This window comes from Gigantopelta aegis, chromosome 9, assembly GCF_016097555.1.
Source record: "Gigantopelta aegis isolate Gae_Host chromosome 9, Gae_host_genome, whole genome shotgun sequence".
NCBI lineage: Eukaryota > Metazoa > Mollusca > Gastropoda > Neomphalida > Peltospiridae > Gigantopelta > Gigantopelta aegis.
This window is the reverse complement of record NC_054707.1, coordinates 12,846,778-12,867,500: the sequence shown is the minus strand read 5'-3', so window position 1 is coordinate 12,867,500 and position 20,723 is coordinate 12,846,778. Positions and strand designations below refer to the sequence as shown.

The following is a 20,723-nucleotide window of genomic DNA, read 5'->3' as shown; positions in this document are numbered from 1 at the left end:
TGGTTTATTTTGTATTGAAAAATAATATATAATTGTTGCTGGCTTACTGGGATAGCTATTATTACAGAACATTGCGATGCATCCGCAAAAATCAGGTATGTTTTGTGTCTTCAGTTCGAAGACTAATTCCTGACGTGACGCGTTAGGTATTATGTAACCACCAGCTTGCCAAAGGGCATATTCACTGGGATGGTACAAAATGGCTGCACCTGTTATATATAATAGCCGTCATATTTAACCATTTTATTAAGTAACTATACAATTATACTTGTTGATATTAAGCAATAATGTGCATTATATATTGTTGAATATGCATACCAGGCCAAATGCCTTAATTGTCCCCTCCTTTAAGTGAATACAAACAGGTATCCATGTTATCATTCTCATACATAAGATTTGTGAGGGCTTAAAGGGTCATTCCTGAGTTTGATGCAATATTTAAGATGTTATCGACTAACAGACTTTTTAACGATTGTAATTACATATCAAATATATTTTTTCTGCATAAAATATTAGCAGCTGTATATTAAATGTGTTTCTGATCGTTGTAATATTTGTATTAGGTTAAATTTCATTTTATTTTGTAAAAAAAAAAACAATTCATATGTACAAAATTATTTGAAGACAAAATCCAGTTTGGGCTTCTTACAAATATTAAGACGACCAGTTGAAAATACAGACACTGATATTCTAAACAAGAAAATATATTTAATATGAAAGTTTAATCGTAGAAGTATTTTATTAGTCGGAAACATCTTACAATGCAGCAAACTCAGGAATGTCCCTTTAATTGACACTTGTTAAATCACTTTTAATTTGTGGTGGTCTAACTTTCAATGAATTTAAGAATACAATGAAAATATAATATACATGTATACATACATATAAACATAATACAAATTTATTATACTATGTTTTCAATCAACGAACTTAAGTAACCAATGAAATGTGATTTTTTTTGTCTTTTTTTTTTTTTTTACAAAATTTCAGACCACAGGAATGAAGGCGTTCACAGTCATACATGTATCAATTTTAACATTCTGTTAAAAAGTTTGTAATTTTCTGTTTTTGTAAGTGTACTAATATAAATGTATTTAAAGAACAGCACAGACCTATTATATTTATCATCTCTTAAATATGGACAGGAACCGCATATTCTTCAAGACCACCACTTGCAGTAGTTATTAGTGGCTGTGGTATGTGCTGTCATGTCACTTCAGAGATGCAGATGCATGCACAGTTATTTTAGCAGGCTGGGGTCTATACTGTGGCTAGTGAATTTTATAGGAAGGTCGAGACAAGCTCCCCTGGAAAAAGCATTAAAAAGCAATTTGCTAGAGCTGGGTGGGTTGAAACCCAACACCCTCCCCTTCTTGAAATATCAAGTGGTTACTGTGACCTTTTCATCCACAAAAAACATAGGAACAGTTTTCAGTAGGTATTTTAAAATAAAAAATTGTGGAAAAATTAAGGTTTTCCATAGATCTCAAAGCCACATGATTTCATGGAAGTGATATGTTCCAGTAGCATGTCGGCAGTGTACTGATGAAAATCACAAAACTGAAAGTCCATTACACATAATCATATAACATAGTCCACCATCACCAAGACAGGTCTGTGTTCAGGAAACTGTGCGGAGGGGAGGGGGGGGGGGGGCTGAATCCTGCTACGTGATCCTGTGATCCTGTGATCCTGCTACATGAGAAAATACATTAAAAAAGAAAAACAATATTGTGCAGATTGGGGGGGGGGGGGGGAGGGGGGGGGAGTCGACCCCCAACCCCCCTGCCCCCATCTGCACACGCACCTACAAGATTACTGAAAAACATTTTCCTGTGGGTTCTGATGATATCAAGAGCACAGAACTGAAAACATGTTTCCCATAAAACCTGGAATCATTTGGCCTGCATCTCGGTCGCCTGGTGGCTAACAGACCAAAGACATATTCAGACATAGCAGAAGCAAATAGAGATGGGGTGGGGTGGCTGACTGAGATTGAGGTCACAAAGCAATGTTTTTAGGAGGTTCGGGGGAATACTCCCCTCCCCCATATAATTTTTAAAACTAGATGTCCTGAAATGCAATTTCCTGTATTTTACATGTAAAATTCATCTCTGCCTTAAGATTTACTACCAATATTTTTTATTCAGAATTATATAGCCCCCAACCAGCCCCACCCACCCACCTCCTTCCTCACCCCACCCCCTTTCTCCCCCCGTGCTTGATATTGACATCAGGTCTGCAGCTAAGCAGCTATCTGACAGTTGTTGGTCAATAATTAACTAATTGCTGGGTTCTCCTTTAACAAATGTCTCTAATTTCTTGCAGGGTTCTTCTTTAACAATTGTTTCTAATTTCTTGTCCATCAGATGATATTCATACACGATTATGTAATGCAAAATACATTCCGAGAAAAATACACTATAATATGTGTGTAGACATGTTCGGTACAACCCAATGTGTGACACTCGTATGTATGAATATTAGCTCCATGGAAGCACTGGTAAAGACAATTTAACAAAACAGCATCTTGTAAAGTGTATGCGTATATAGTCATAAAGTAGTATATATAAGGCAGTGGCTTTATATCATGAATTATTTGAATTAACAATCCATTAATATATTTAATAAAAAATATATAAATAAATTAAATTCGTCTTTAAAATCTGTTCCAGCATACACTGAGCTACCTATCATAATTCCTGAAAATAAAAGGAAAAGAAAACATAATTAATTAAAAAAATTATAATTTATGATAAAAGAGGATATTACTCATCAAAAGTCACCATAAAACAGAAAACAACTACCGGGTACTTAAAAGTGACGATAAAGAGTGAAAATAATTCTTTATAATGTGAAAATTTGTCTCCCACTGCAATTTTTAAAAGAATTGCCATGGGTGAAATGTCCCACCGACGGCTATTGTGAGCCTGCCTATGGCAAATGTTTTAAAAAGTGACAAATAAACATGACTGAAAGGCTATTTTGCTCTATGTAGATATATTTCAAATGTTAAATATTGGCAGACAATGTATACCAGGTGTATATATTTTATGCCATTGTTGAGGAGCTTTAGCAATGATAGAAAAGTGCCATCAGTGATGGTCTCTACCTTGGGCAAGTTATATCTCAACAACCGCAATTACTATCAGTGCTGTCATTAAGTTCAAGCCCTGCCCTATGACCTGACCTGACCTGACCTGACCTGACCTGACCAGTCTAAAATAAGTGAGGTATCCGTACAAAAATAATCTGGAATAACAAGGGTAAATTGCCATGAAAGTTAAACTTGATCTGTAACAGTACACGATAAAGCTATACACAAAATTTCAGCTCAATATCTCAAGGCATTGTGAAAAGAAAATATCCGGAAAACTGTATGTGGGACAGTTGGACAGACAGACAGAGAGAAGGACAGATAGATGGACAGACAGACAGACAGAAGGACAGATAGATAGACAGAAAAACAGAAAGAAGGACGAAGAAAAAACTTATAGCCCCACCCCCCCCCACCCCGGTAATGGATTAATAAGATAGATATGATCTTAGGTAAGCATATATACACTGACAGAAACCCACAACTAGCATACAGTCTGCAACTTACTGGACTTGGCGCAATGACAGCCCTCATGGAGAACACGGCACAACCTATATCTTCCGAAAACTTTGCCACGTCTTGCGCTTTGTAGCGCTGTTTCTGAAAGTGGTCTATGGTGAACACATGGACCGTTTCGTCACTACACACATCGTACGTCAGATGTGCTCGACCGCGGTCATAATACACACCGATGAGATCGCCGTTCTTCACTTGTATTCTTTCATCTCGCAAAACGTGAAGGGATCTGACTTCCAGTCCGTCAGGAATATTTCGGAAGACATTTTCTCCAACAAGTTCATAGCTGGAAAAACAAGATAGATACATATTTATAGGATATTAAACGAGCTTTCATTTCGTATCATGTTTATGTCCCGAGTGAAATAATTTTCAATTGTTACGAGCTTTAGTGAGTGACAATGAAAATTATTTCACGAGAGAAGTAAATATCATACAAAATGGTAGCGAGTTTAATATCCTATTTATTACCCATAATTGATCTTAATTTATATCACTCATTTTGTTTCGTTGACATTCCTGTAAGGTTGTAGTACGTCAATCGATGACGTCATCATGTGACATCAAAAGTGTTACGTCCCACTTGGCGTTCTAGTGGGACGTATCACTTTGATATGTAGCAAGGTATTTGTAACCATATTGGTAATAAATAGAGATTATTAGACGAGATTGAGTGTCATACTGATTTTAACAAAACAAGTGTCACAATTTTCGCACTTCCCGAGCGAGAGTGAGAATACGTGAATATATAATACATGAATCCTGACACCAGTTTCGTAAAATCAGTATGACACACATGAGTGTAATAATTTTTTTATTAACCATATTTTGTATTTTAATTTTTTTATGAACAAGAAGGACTGTCTCAAAATATTTCAACCACAATTAGAAGGAGATGACGAACTGATGTCATATTTCACATGCACAGACAGATGTCATTACACTTGTTATTACATCTGTGCTTCGTATGGATTGATAGACTCCATCATATGTAGTCATGTGGGATAGAAAAAGTACACCCGAGGTGGTGGAAATTTCGACCCAGGACGAGGCTTGACGAATCCCAGGGTCGAAATTTCCACCATCTAGGGTGTAGCCTACTTTTTCTATCCCACATGACCGCATATGATGGAGTATTTTTTTCCCATCCATTCGATAAATAAACCATTATTTTACACAAACGATGAAAGTAACTGAAAATTGAGTGGTACATTTTCATTGGCTTGCAGTGTATATTAAACATACATGTATACACCATGGTCACCAAAAGCCATAGGTGTATGAGCTCCTATTCTTGTAAGGGACCAGGCTGAATTTTTGCCCGAATTAAGCTAAAATACCCGAATTTGAATAACAATGTTTATTCATATTAGCATTAGTGCCAAACAGCTATATAGGGTTGCAAATAAATCACTACTAATTTTTAACATGGATTAAAACTAATATTTTTGGTAGAATGATTGAAATACATGGTTAAAAAGTTTCAGACCAGCTCATTCTGCCCAAATTTCTAGCGTTTTTGCCCGAATTTGAAGATCTGCACCAGTACTGGGAGGGGGCAGTCTCCCGAATCTGGATAACAACATTTACTCATATTAGCATTACTGCCAAACAGTTATATAGGGTTGCAAACGAATCTTTACACATTTTTACATGGATTACAACTAATATTGTGTGTAGAATGATGGAAATACACAGTGAAAAGGTATCAGGCCAACTCATTTTGCCCGAATATCTCTATCGTTTTTTGCCTGAATTTGAGGATTTGTTCCCACACTGTGTGTGTGTGTGTGTGTGTGTGTGTGTGCATGCATGCAGTTGCCAACCACAACCACCACCACCCCACACACACCCCACACACCCACCCTGTCTCGTATGGTTATGCCAAACACAAGTGATCGATGACACTGTCGTCTGTTACGCCTCAACTCACTGGTTTTCCCCGAGGTCCTCGACGGGCCTCCACACCTGGAAGGCGAGCACTCCCCCGGCCCTGGTGACGAACTCCCACCTGACGATCTGCCCGTTCCTGTCTACCCGCAGCTCATCGGTGTCCCCCGTGTAGTAGTGGTGTCTCTTACCAACACGTCGTCGCAACATGAGCTCCACATCACTGTTCGGTCCGATCGTCTCGTCAATGTCTGACAGACAAACAAACAAACAGAAACCGTTCACATGTCACACTTTTTTCTTTCTCTATATGCACATGTACTAAAAACATACGCCATGCAGTATAGAAAATAACCCACCTTTTTTTCCCCCATCTCAGTAGTAATACTTTTATTTATAATCCTTGGTAGACTTGGGGTTGTGAACAGATTTGTTGTTAGGAATATGCCTTTAAGATTTGGAATCAATGAATTTACCATTGGTCTGTCATCTTGTGTAAAGCTGAATTACATTTTCAAGTTGTAGGGAGAGGCCTTGATATATGCAGTTTGCCTGTTGGCCAATCCCCAACCAGCATTATAATTGGGAATAAATATTGTTTAAACCACACGCCATGTAGAAATCTTGTTTGTATTTTTTTATATTTTATACTTTCATCATACACTAGGCTTTTGGATGTCAAACATTTGGTAATTTTGATATATTATAGCCTTAGAGAGGAAGGAAACCTGCTACATTTTTCCATTAGTAACAAGGAATCTTTCATATGCACCACAAGTGCAGCGCAGTGTAAAAAATAGTGGAACGGCTCGAGGTTGCCAGACTCTCCTTTCAAATTCACCCATGAAGAACATTTTCACAGATACAACAAATATCAACAAAAAAGTGATACGCTGCCCTTGCGCCATCCCCAAAACAGAATAACATGTACCACTGGCTGGAAAGAGATCTAGCCCAATGGGCTCCCCAAAAGGGATCGATCTCAGATCGACCTTGTATCAAGCCAGCTTTTTACCATTGGGCTAGATCCTGCCCCAAAATAAGTATGTATGCACATGCACTTGAAACATGCACAGTGTATTAGTGTTCTTTCTATTTCCATCATACAGTAGAACAATCCCAGTTGTTTATATATTCTGGCGTACCTTTTATATTCTTGCAGGCCTCCTAGCCACATATTAAAATATAGGAAATATAGGAATTTGCATTCCAAAATATTATTTTATAGGAATTTTGAGGTCAAATATAGGAGTTTTATAGGAATTTTGAGGTCAAATATAGGAGTTTTATAGAAATTTTTAGGTCAAATATAGGAGTTTTATAGGAAATTTTTTGACCGATTATCATGATTAATTATAGGCATTTTACACATATTTCTAAAGACATTTACATTACTAATGGTATGTTCTTACCATGCGTATGTACACAAGATACCATCTACTGCCTCAACAAATATATACCAAGGCTTGCCAGCAGTCCACGCCGATATCCAGGATACTCTGAAAGTGGGTGCATCTTGTATCAGTAATACATCCTCCTCACCTCATCAGGTGAGCAGGATTTTGATTGGCACTTGAAACAGATCTCCCACATTCAAAGCATCTTCTGAATTTCTGACAGGCAAATTTCACTGCGAATATAACTCAGTAACATATTTTATACATCGGTATTTTGGCAAAGCAATTGAGTCAAATATAGAAAATATAGGAAATGAATCTCAATATAGGAGTTTTATATGATCCTATAAAAAAAAGGAGGAAATATAGGTCTGGGAGGCTTGTTCTTGCATACAACATGTGGTGGAACAATAAACTATGACGGTAGGCCTATCACATGGTTATTTTTTAGTTGAACTGCATACTGATGAAGAAAAAGCCACCTCTTACCGACACACACAAGAGGACTGCCGGTGAAGAATCCACAGAAGACGCAGGCCCGCGTTGCGTCGCCCGACACACGCTGGTAGCCGTCGATACAGGTGTGAGTGAACGTGTCTCCACGGGTGAAGCCCTCACCCTTTGTCATCTTCTCCACAAATGTCACGTTTGTGGTCGGCCGCGGCACCGAACACTTCTTATCTGCAAGATGAAACACTGTCATTCAGAACCAAGACAACTCAGTCTGCCATACTAGGCTCAGACTGCCAACTGTTAATACAAAGTTGGCCAACTGTTAATACGGAGTTGGCCAACTGTTAATACAGAGTTGGCCAAATGTTAATATGGAGTTGGCCAACTGTTAATACGGAGTTGGCCAACTGTTAATACGGAGTTGGCCAAATGTTTATACAGAGTTGGCCAACTGTTAATACGGAGTTGGCCAAATGTTAATACGTAGTTGGCCAACTGTTAATACGGAGTTGGCCAACTGGTAATAAGGAGTAGGCCAACTTGACAGTTGCATTGTAATTTTCACAACTCCCAACTTATGACGGGTGCACTCAGACTAGCATTCTCTTTTAAATATTAGTACAGAACATAACCTCTCTAAACCAGATACCTCTTAATACTCACCTTTTTACTTGGTCCCATGGGTGTTCAGTTTAGAGGGTTTCATGGTACAAGGCAATGACCTCTAGATCCTTAAACAACAAGTTGTGTTCCGGGCCACTCATGGAACCCTGGGGTTATGGTTGGTGGTCCCCCTAATTCTAGTCATATTGCTATGCCCATGTTAAGAATTGAGTCTAACTGACACATATATTACGGTACCACAATGAATTAGTCTCCATTTGTTCACTGAATAAATTGGCCTACCTTGTGTGTCCAGTGCATAATTAAGTGATTTGTAAATATTATATACTCTACAATAAAAAAATTCTAAGTATCCCCCTGAAAAAAAACAATAGACAGATATAAAGAGATTATTATATGAGCTTGTGTGTTGTACTGATTTTACGAAACGATTTTTCGTAAAACATATTTACGACTCACATACGAATGTAATAATTTCTTTATTATCCATATTATTATTGTTGTTTTCTTTATCTATAACAAGATCCAAGTCAAAATGTTTCAGCCACAACTTGAAGGAGACGACAAAATGACGTCATATTTCAAATGCACAGTCTGAGCTAGGACTGGAGAAGCAACGTCATGTTATGACGTCGCTTCCCAAAATCACGTCATCACACTTGTTATTACACATGTGCTTCGTATGATTATTATTAACTCGGTTATGTTGAACCATATGGTTTAACATAACAAAAACAAAAAAAAGAGAACATTTTGGAAGCAACAAAAATATTATATTTTTAAGTGCACTTTGTGAAAACACTGGCTATTCAATAAATAAAACACCACTACTCACCCATAGTGAAGATTGTTGTCGGCTCACGGAGTTTGAAATTATATTTTCTTGATTAGCTTAGCCAGCTAAACTTTATAATTGATTATTCTTTTGTTAATGTGTCTTTATGAGTTGAAAATCCCTTTTTTATGTGTGTAGGATTAAAAACAAAAGGAGAAAATGTTAATTTCAAACTCTATGAGCAGACGCATTCTTCACTATAGTAAGTATTGCTACTTTGCTTTATACCACAAACAAAGCTTTTACAAATGTCACATACATGTATATAGAATTTTTCTAATTTCAAAAACAGTTTCCCATTTTTAAAAGAACATCAAGTCAAGCTTGAATTACTCACAAACAACACCTTAAAGTCCTGAGTACACAACCAGTGTAAAGTGTTTCCGCCCAGTAGTGCCTTTTCGATGATGTAACATAAAAATTAAATACATTTTCTTATTTAGAATATCAGTGTCTGTATTTACAAGGTGTTTGTTGTTGTCCTAATGCTTGTAGTAGCCCAAACTAGATTTTACTTCCCAATAATTTTGTACATACTAAAAAATATATATCACAAATTAAAGTAAAAACTGAGTGCTACAAACATTAGTATACGACTGCAAATGCATTCGATATACAGACACTGGTATTGTAAACAAGAAAATGTGTTTAGTCTAAAATAGTAGTCGCCAACAAGGCTCTGTTACCGCAAACGTCTTACAATGGCTGCAAACTCAGTATTTAGTATGAAATAGTAGTCGCCAACATGGCTCGGTTATCACAAACGTCTTACAATGGCTGTAAACTCAGTATTTAGTATGAAATAGTAGTCGCCATCAAGGCTCTGTTACCGCAAACATCTTACAATGGCTGCAAACTCAGTATTTAGTATGAAATAGTAGTCGCCAACAAGGCTCTGTTATCGCAAACGTCTTACAATGGCTGCAAACTCAGTATTTAGTATGAAATAGTAGTCGCCAACAAGGCTCTGTTATCGCAAACGTCTTACAATGGCTGCAAACTCAGTATTTAGTATGAAATAGTAGTCGCCAACAAGGCTCTGTTACCGCAAACGTCTTACAATGGCTGCAAACTCAGTATTTAGTATGAAATAGTAGTCGCCAACATGGCTCGGTTATCACAAACGTCTTACAATGGCTGTAAACTCAGTATTTAGTATGAAATAGTAGTCGCCAACAAGGCTCTGTTACCGCAAACGTCTTACAATGGCTGCAAACTCAGTATTTAGTATGAAATAGTAGTCGCCAACAAGGCTCTGTTATCGCAAACGTCTTACAATGGCTGCAAACTCAGTATTTAGTATGAAATAGTAGTCGCCAACAAGGCTCTGTTATCGCAAACGTCTTACAATGGCTGCAAACTCAGTATTTAGTATGAAATAGTAGTCGCCAACAAGGCTCTGTTATCGCAAACGTCTTACAATGGCTGCAAACTCAGTATTTAGTATGAAATAGTAGTCGCCAACATGGCTCTGTTATCACAAACATCTTACAATGGCTGCAAACTCAGTATTTAGTATGAAATAGTAGTCGCCATCAAGGCTCTGTTACCGCAAACATCTTACAATGGCTGCAAACTCAGTATTTAGTATGAAATAGTAGTCGCCAACAAGGCTCTGTTACCGCAAACGTCTTACAATGGCTGCAAACTCAGTATTTAGTATAAAATAGTAGTCGCCAACAAGGCTCTGTTACCGCAAACATCTTACAATGGCTGCAAACTCAGTATTTAGTATAAAATAGTAGTCGTCAACAAGGCTCTGTTACCGCAAACATCTTACAATGGCTGCAAACTCAGTATTTAGTATGAAATAGTAGTCGCCATCAAGGCTCTGTTATGGCAAACATCTTACAATGGCTGCAAACTCAGTATTTAGTATAAAATAGTAGTCGTCAACAAGGCTCTGTTATCGCAAACATCTTACAATGGCTGCAAACTCAGTATAGAGTATGAAATAGTAGTCACCAACAAGGCTCTGTTATGGCAAATGTCTTACAATGGCTGCAAACTCAGTATTTAGTATAAAATAGTAGTCGTCAACAAGGCTCTGTTATCACAAACGTCTTACAATGGCTGCAAACTCAGGACAGTTCTTTTAACTGTTGCTGGTATGAAGGAAGAAAATGTTTTATTTAATGATGCACTCAACACATTTTATTTATGGTTATATGGCATCAGACATATGGTTAAGGACCACACAGATATTGAGAGAGGAAACCCGCTGTCACCACTTCATGGGCTACTCTTTTCAATTAACAGCAAGGGATTTTTTATATGCACCATCCCACAGACAGGATATTACATACCACGGCTTTCGTTACACCAGTTGTGGAGCACTGGCATTTTATTTGCGGTTATATGGCATCAGACATATGGTTAAGGATCACACAGATATAAAGAGAGGAAACCCACTGTCGCCACTTCATGGGTTACTCTTTTTGATTACCAGCAAGGGATCTTTTATATGCACCATCCTACAGACAGGATAGCACATACTACGGCCTTTGATGTACCAGTCGTGGAGCACTGGCTGGAACAAGAAATAGCCCACCGACGGGGATCGATCCTAAACCGACTGCGCAACAAGCGAGCGCTTTACCACTGGGCTACATCCCGTCCCTTGCTGGTACGAGGTATAAATGTGTGACGTTTCTTCACAGTGTACCTACCACCTTCTGTGTTACACAGGCCACAGGTGAACCGACCACGCATCAAGCGAGTCCTTTATCACTGGGCTACATCCCACCCCTTGCTGGTACGAGGTATAAATGTGTGATGTTTCTTCACAGTGTACCTACCACCTTCTGTGTTACACAGGCCACAGGTGAACCGACCATGCATCAAGCGAGTGCTTTACCACTGGGCTACATCCCACTCCTTGCTGGTACGAGGTATAAATGTGAGATGTTTCTTCACAGTGTACCTACCACCTTCTGTGTTACACAGGCCACAGGTGAACCGACCACGCATCAAGCGAGTGCTTTACCACTGGGCTACATCCCACCCCTTGCTGGTACAAGGTATAAATGTGTGACGTTTCTTCACAGTGTACCTACCACCTTCTGTGTTACACAGGCCACAGGTGAACCGACCACGCATCAAGCGAGTGCTTTACCACTGGGCTACATCCCACTCCTTGCTGGTACAAGGTATAAATGTGTGACGTTTCTTCACAGTGTACCTACCACCTTCTGTGTTACACAGGCCACAGGTGAACCGACCACGCATCAAGCGAGTGCTTTACCACTGGGCTACATCCCACCCCTTGCTGGTACGAGGTATAAATGTGTGACGTTTCTTCACAGTGTACCTACCACCTTCTGTGTTACACAGGCCACAGGTGAACCGACCACGCATCAAGCGAGTGCTTTAACACTGGGCTACATCCCACCCCTTGCTGGTACGAGGTATAAATGTGTGATGTTTCTTCACAGTGTACCTACCACCTTCTGTGTTACACAGGCCACAGGTGAACCGACCACGCATCAAGCGAGCGCTTTACCACTGGGCTACATCCCGTCCCTTGCTGGTACGAGGTATAAATGTGTGATGTTTCTTCACAGTGTACCTACCACCTTCTGTGTTACACAGGCCACAGGTGAACCGACCACGCATCAAGCGAGTGCTTTACCACTGGGCTACATCCCGTCCCTTGCTGGTACGAGGTATAAATGTGTGACGTTTCTTCACAGTGTACCTACCACCTTCTGTGTTACACAGGCCACAGGTGAACCGACCACGCATCAAGCGAGTGCTTTACCACTGGGCTACATCCCACTCCTTGCTGGTACGAGGTATAAATGTGTGATGTTTCTTCACAGTGTACCTACCACCTTCTGTGTTACACAGGCCACAGGTGAACCGACCACGCATCAAGCGAGTGCTTTACCACTGGGCTACATCCCACCCCTTGCTGGTACGAGGTATAAATGTGTGATGTTTCTTCACAGTGTACCTACCACCTTCTGTGTTACACAGGCCACAGGTGAACCGACCACGCATCAAGCGAGTGCTTTACCACTGGGCTACATCCCGTCCCTTGCTGGTACGAGGTATAAATGTGTGACGTTTCTTCACAGTGTACCTACCACCTTCTGTGTTACACAGGCCACAGGTGAACCGACCACGCATCAAGCGAGCGCTTTACCACTGGGCTACATCCCACCCCTTGCTGGTACGAGGTATAAATGTGTGATGTTTCTTCACAGTGTACCTACCACCTTCTGTGTTACACAGGCCACAGGTGAACCGACCACGCATCAAGCGAGTGCTTTACCACTGGGCTACATCCCACCCCTTGCTGGTACGAGGTATAAATGTGTGACATTTCTTCACAGTGTACCTACCACCTTCTGTGTTACACAGGCCACAGGTGAACCGACCACGCATCAAGCGAGTGCTTTACCACTGGGCTACATCCCACTCCTTACTGGTACGAGGTATAAATGTGTGACGTTTCTTCACAGTGTACCTACCACCTTCTGTGTTACACAGGCCACAGGTGAACCGACCACGCATCAAGCGAGTGCTTTACCACTGGGCTACATCCCACTCCTTACTGGTACGAGGTATAAATGTGTGACGTTTCTTCACAGTGTACCTACCACCTTCTGTGTTACACAGGCCACAGGTGAACCGACCACGCATCAAGCGAGTGCTTTACCACTGGGCTACATCCCACTCCTTACTGGTACGAGGTATAAATGTGTGACGTTTCTTCACAGTGTACCTACCACCTTCTGTGTTACACAGGCCACAGGTGAACTGACATTCGTGTCTGGCAAAATTCTGAAAGTCAAAGCAGAAGGTCGGCCTCTTCTGGAGCAGCTGCTGACAAGTGTGTCTTCTGTCTTTACACGCCGCGGGATCTAAACACAAGCAGGAGAAGAAGTTTGTTTTGTTTAATGACACCACTAGAACACATTGATTTATTAATCACCGGCTACTGGATGTCAAACGTGGTCATTCTGACACAATAATAGAGAGGAAACCCGCTACTTTTTTCCATCAGTAGTGAGGGATCTTTTATATGTACTATCCCACAGACAGGGTACTACATACCACGGTCTTTGATATACCAGGCATGGTGCACTGGCTGGAACAAGAAATAGCCCAATGGGTCCACCGATGGGGATCGATCCTAGACCGACCGTGCATCGAGCGGGTGCATTACCACTGGGCTACATCCCGCCCCAAATCAGGAGAATTAACCTCATGAATGAATGAATGAATGAAAGAATGAATGAATGTTTAACGACACCCCAGCATGAAAAATACATCGGCTATTGGGTGTCAAACTATGGTAATTCAAAACAAATTTGTTGATCAACATGAATATAAAAATTCAAGAGTCAAATAAAAACACAGTGTAAAGAACTGTGCAAAAAATACAAATATCACAGATATATAGAATTAAAATTTAGAATAAAAGTCGTTATCACGTAAAAACTGCAATAAAAGTTCTGGATGGAATCGAAATGATTCCATCACATTTCTTTGTCTAAATAAATCTTTTCGAGTTCCTGACAAAATTTATGCTTACACTCCACCAAAATGTGTCGCACCGTCAGAAGACACTGACAGTGCTCACACTGAGGTGGAGGATCTTTCTTGAAGATAAATGAATGGGTCAAGTAAGTATGACCGATACGGGCACGACACAAGACTACCTCATCCTTCCTGCACTGTCTATAGGAGGACTGCCACTCTCCCAAGACTGGCTTGATAACATGAAGCTTGTTCGCAACCGCACCGCCCCAATCACATTGCCAAGTCGAAAAGACAAATTGGTTGATATTAAGATTAAAATCAGTATAAGGTACACCAAAGCAGACTTGGCAGCAAAAATCTGCCTTTTCATTACCCCTGATGCCAACATGGCTGGGTACCCAACAAAATACAATGTCTTTATTGGCAATAGATAAAAATACACACTTTTGTATCACCATCCCAATTAAGGGATGGTCCAGCTTCATATTGCGCATTGACCTCCGGATGACAGATTTGATAAAGTAATTAACCTCATTAACAAATCACTGGTCATTAATCACTTTATCAAATCTGTCATCCGGAGGTCAAAGCCAGTGTAAGATACTTTCAACTAATAGGGCCTTTTTAACATCTACATTCATTCATTTGTAGTTATTTCCGTACTTATATCCAATTAATGTTCAAACACGCTGTCCTGGACAAACACCTCAGCTATCTGAACTGTCTGAACAGAGGGTTAGTGGTTAGTTGTTAGTGAGAGGAAGGAAGAAAGGAAATGTTTTATTTAACAATGCACTCAACACATTTTATTTACGGTTATATGGCAAGGGACATATGGTTAAGGACCGCACATATATTGATATAGGAAACCCCCGTCACCATTTCATGGGCTACTCTTTTCGATTAGCAGCAAGGAATCTTTTATGTGCACCATCCCACAGACAGGATAGTCCATACCACAGCCTTTGTTACATCAGTTGTCGAGCACTGGTGGGAACAAGAAATAGCCCAATGGGACCACCGACGGGAATTGATCGTAGATTGACATGCATCAGTACCACTGAGCTACATCCTGGCCCTGTTAGTGAGATAGAAGTCAGTGTAGTGGCCATACACCTACCTACCTATTGAGTTGATAAAACTCACTCTGGGTGTGAGCCGGTACCGGGCTGCGAAGCCAGTACCTACCAGCCTGTAGACCAATGGCCTGCCCCTGTTAGTGAGAGAGAAGTCAGTGTAGTGGCCATACATCTACCTACCTACTGAGTTGATAAAACTCGCTCTGGGTGTGAGCCGGTACCGGGCTGTGAACCCAGTACCTACCAGCCTGTAGACCGATGGCCTGCCCCTGTTAGTGATAGAGAAGTCAGTGTAGTGGCCATACATCTACCTACCTACTGAGTTGATAAAACTCGCTCTGGGTGTGAGCCGGTACCGGGCTGTGAACCCAGTACCTACCAGCCTGTAGACCGATGGCCTGCCCCTGTTATTGAGAGAGAAGTCAGTGTAGTGGCCATACATCTACCTACCTACTGAGTTGATAAAACTCGCTCTGGGTGTGAGCCGGTACCGGGCTGCGAACCCAGTACCTACCAGCCTGTAGACCGATGGCCTGCCCCTGTTAGTGATAGAGAAGTCAGTGTAGTGGCCATACACCTACCTACCTACTGAGTTGATAAAACTCACTCTGGGTGTGAGCTGGTACCGGGCTGCGAACTCAGTACCTACCAGCCTGTAGACCGATGGCCTGCCCCTGTTAGTGATAGAGAAGTCAGTGTAGTGGCCATACACCTACCTACCTACTGAGTTGATAAAACTCACTCTGGGTGTGAGCCGGTACCGGGCTGTGAACCCAGTACCTACCAGCCTGTAGACCAATGGCCTGCCCCTGTTAGTGATAGAGAAGTCAGTGTAGTGGCCATACATCTACCTACCTACTGAGTTGATAAAACTCGCTCTGGGTGTGAGCCGGTACCGGGCTGCGAACCCAGTACCTACCAGGCTAATGTCCAATGGCTTAAGCACAACACCACCAAGGCTGGTTTTAACATCTACAATTACTTGTTAAATGTATAATATTGTTTAGAATATCAGTGTCCATATATATATGTGTTTCTGATCATCCTAATCTTTGTTGAAGTTCAAACTTCATTTTACTTCCTAATATGTATTTTTTTCCTTCTTATGAAATATTTAGGAAGTAAATTCCAGTTTGAGTTTTAGCAAAAGTTGAACCAGGAGCACTTTGTATATAAAGACGCCAAGATTTGAAACAAGAAAAAGTATTTAATGTCTAACTTTGGTTGTTAAAAAAGGCCCCATTGGTCAGATGTACATGTAGGTAGGTAACTAGTTTTACGTGCTCATATACATACCACTAGGGTTTCGAACACGCTCATCCCATGTAGGTAGGTAACTAGTTTTACGTGCTCATATACCACTAGGGTTTCGAACACACTCATCCCATGTAGGTAGGTAACTAGTTTTACGTGCTCATATACCACTAGGGTTTCGAACACGCTCATCCCATGTAGGTAGGTAACTAGTTTTACGTGCTCATATACCACTAGGGTTTCGAACACGCTCATCCAGAGTCCGACCTCCGATAAGACTTGGGACAGGAATATTAGTCAAAGCAAGTGCTTTAATTAACTCAGTTTTAGTCCTACTCATTGGTCGGAAACAGGAGTAGGACTAAAACTCAGTTAGTAGAGCACTCGCCTGAGCTGCTTTGACCAAAGGATCGAACCCTCTTGGTGGAACCATTCTTAGCTTAAGTATTTTCACCCACCCCAACCGATGATTGTAAAACAAATTTTAACTTTTATAAGAATAAAATTAATGTCTTAAACTGACGAAGGAAGGAAGGAAATATTTTATTTAACGATGCACTCAACACATTTTATTTATGGTTATATGGCATCATACATATGGTTAAGGACCACACAGATATTGAGTGAGGAAACCCGCTGTCGCCACTTCATGGGTTACTCTTTTCAATTAACAGCAAGGGATCATTTATATGCACCACCCCACAGACAGGGTAGTACTTACCATGGCCTTTGATATACCAGTCGTGGTGTACTGGCTGGAACGAGAAATAACACAATGGGTCCACCGACGGGGATCGATCCCAGACCGACCATGCATCGAGCGGACGCTTTACCACTGGGCTAGGTCCCGCCCCTAAACTGATAAATAAACTCGATGCAGAGAATTCATCTGAGCCGACCGGCCTCGGTGGCGTCGTGGTTAGGCCATCGGTCTACAGGCTGGTAGGTACTGGGTTCGGATCCCAGTCGAGGCATGGGATTTTTAATCCAGATACCGACTCCGAACCCTGAGTGAGTGCTCCGCAAGGCTCAATGGGTAGGTGTAAACCACTTGCACCGACCAGTGATCCATAACTGGTTCAACAAATTCCATGGTTTGTGCTATCCTGCCTGTGGGAAGCGCAAATAAAAGATCCCTTGCTGCCCGTCGTAAAAGAGTAGCCTATGTGGCAACAGCGGGTTTCCTCTAAAAAACAGTGTCAGAATGACCATATGTTTGACTTCCAATAGCCGATGATAAGATAAAAAAATCAATGTGCTCTAGTGGCGTCGTTAAATAAAACACACTTCTTTTTTTTTTCATCTGAGTTACTGCTTACCGCCCAGTCTTGTTTGACAAACGAAGCGGTGTTTCTCATACCAGAAGCACCGAACATCGTTCCACTTATTAGTGGGGGTGATTATTGCACAGTCTTCATTCCCAAAGTTGTTAGGCTGCCCTGAAACAACAGTTTTATAGTTACTACAATTCTAGGGCAAATCCCCTCTTGGACAGTTCACCCACTCACACTCATCAATTCTCCGAGCATTTTTCCCCCGGTCATTTCCCTCCAGAACCTTTCCCCTTTGTCAACTCTACCTCCTCCTCCTATCCACCTTCCACTATATTTACATAAAACAGAAAGATCTAATAAATGTGGTTATACCACATGGGTGTGAATTATGTAAATTGAGTAAACACAACAGTATTGAACAAAGTAAAAGAAAAGTTAAAATATTAAATGGAGAAATAATAAAACTCTAAAAAGACATGTATGTTGAGATCTAGTCCTAATCTAGTAATCAGTTGCTACAATTAATAATAATCCTTGTGTTGTCTCTACTGGGGGAAACTGACCAGGGTGGAAAAGGACTGGGGGGAGATAACTAGGTGGATGGATGGATGGATGGATGGATGGATGGATGGATGGATGGATGGATAAATGGATGGATGGAAGGATGGATGGAAGGATTGTGATGGGTGGATGAATAAATAGGTGGGAGGGTTTAAGTAGGTGGGTTCAGTGGGTGGAATAGGTGTATGGATGAATAGATGGATGGTTGGGGTTTTGGATGAATGGATGGATGGATGGTTGGATGGATGGATGGTTGGATGGATGGATGGATGGATGGATGGATGGATGGATGGATGGATGGATGGATGGATGGATGGATGGATGGATGGATGGATGGATGGATGGATGGATGGGTGGGTGGATGGATGGATGGATGGATGGATGGATGGATGGATGGAAGGATTATGATGGGTGGATGAATAAATGGGTGGGAGGGTTTAAGTAGGTGGGTTCAGTGGGATGAATGGTTGAATAGACAGCTGGATGGTGAGGTGTTTTGTTTGAATGGGTGGATGGATGGATGGGTGGATGGAATAGGTGGATGGATGAATGGATGGATGGTTGGGGTTTTGGGTGAATGGTTGGGTGGATGGATGGATGGTAGGATGGATGGATGGATGGATAAATGGATCAATGGATGGTTGGACAGGTGTATGGATGGATGGATGGATGAATAGACAGCTTGATGGTGAGGTGTTTTGTTTGAATGGGTTGGTGCCTGATGGGTGGATGGATGGATGGGTGGAATAGGTGGATGGATGGATGGATGGATGGATGGATGGATGGATAAATGGATGGTTGGTTGGATGGTTGGATAGATGGATGGATGGATGGATGGATGAATGGATGGATGGGGTTTGGGGTGAATGGATGGATAAATGGATAGATGGGTGGATGGATGGATAAACCGATGGCTGGAAGAATAGTCTTTTGTTTGAATGGGTTGTGGATAGATGGAGAGTTGTATAGGTGGGTGTTGGACAGATAGATACAGACGGATGATTAGAAGACTTGCCTTTCTTCCAGTTTGAGTAAAGAACTTTAGTGTTGTCAGGCCACACCCAGTAACCCTCAAGTTCTACATCAGTCGCAGCCAGCCAGATTGTCTTCCCTTCCTCTCTGTGTATGTTATAGTTCAAAATGTTAGTAATAATACTCTCTCTCTCTCTCTCTCTCTCTCTCTCTCTCTCTCTCTCTCTCTCTCTCTCTCGCTCCCTCCCTCCCCCTCTCTCTCTCTCTCTCTCTCTCTCTCTCTCTCTCTCTCTCTCTCTCTCTCTCTCTCTCTCTCTCTCTCTCTCTCTCTCTCTCTCTCTCCTCTGTCTCTCTCATTTTCACTTTCTCTCTCTCAGGTCTCTCTCCTCCCTCCTCTCATTTTTATCTGTTCCTTTCTCCATCTTTCTTCCCCTCTCTCTGCTCTACTTCTCTCATTTCTGTTTGTTTCTTCCCCTCTCTCTCTCCCCTCTCTCTGCTCTATCTCTCTCCTCCCTCCATGCCCCCACCCACTCTCTCTCTCTGGCTCAATTTAACTACAAAAAAAAGAGACAGAAATCTAGATACTGGCAATTAGCAGCAATTTACTTTACCCATAATCAGAACCCAACTTTATCACAGCATTGATTCCTGTTAAACATCAACCCTTTCATTTCTCAAACAGTAAAGAAAACGAAAGCTATCCTCTGATTACTTCAAGTCCAAGACAAAAGCTTCTTCGCGAGCAGTCCTGGTGAATGCGATGGTTCCTCCGCGTGCCTGGCACTTCTTGGTGGCTCCGCTGTGATGCAGTCTCTGGTTGAAGTACCTGTAGCAGTTCCCTGCGTAGAACGACCAGCCCACAGCACAAGCTAAAGAAATTTGTTTGTCTTGTTTAATGACACCACTAGAGCACATTGATTAATTAATCATCAGCTATTGAATGTCATAAAATTTGGTAATTATGACTCACAGTCATCAGAGGAAACCCGCTACAATTTTCTCACTGCAGCAAGGGATTCTTCATATGCACCTTTCCCACAGACAGGAAAGCACATACCATATGGCCTTTGACCAGTTGTGGTGCACTGGTCGGAACGAGAAAAACCCCAATCAGTTGAATGGCACAAGCTGAAAACCAAACCTAGGGAGACAAGATTTAAACAATGCCTACTCAAAGACGACATCCCATGTCACTATATTTAATGTTCAATAACACTTTCTTCTTCCCTTTCTGTTTTTTGTTGTTGTTTTAGGATTTGTGTTGTTTTTGTTGGGGTGGGG

At 41.2% G+C, this 20,723-nt stretch overlaps 1 protein-coding gene across 1 annotated transcript in view; it reads right to left on the bottom strand.

Annotated features, from left to right (window-relative positions):
• Positions 1-685: 685 nt before the first annotated feature.
• LOC121382387 overlaps positions 686-20,723 on the bottom strand; it is a 38,245-nt gene continuing 18,207 nt past the window's right edge. Inside the window, exons 12-19 of the mRNA XM_041511975.1 lie at positions 20,155-20,311; positions 19,486-19,589; positions 17,955-18,074; positions 13,546-13,680; positions 7,390-7,581; positions 5,547-5,754; positions 3,605-3,899; positions 686-2,702 (exon numbers count right to left, since the gene is read on the bottom strand). Coding sequence (XP_041367909.1) covers positions 2,694-2,702; positions 3,605-3,899; positions 5,547-5,754; positions 7,390-7,581; positions 13,546-13,680; positions 17,955-18,074; positions 19,486-19,589; positions 20,155-20,311 — 1,220 coding nt within the window. The 3' untranslated portion in view covers positions 686-2,693. The remainder of the gene's footprint in view (positions 2,703-3,604; positions 3,900-5,546; positions 5,755-7,389; positions 7,582-13,545; positions 13,681-17,954; positions 18,075-19,485; positions 19,590-20,154; positions 20,312-20,723) is intronic.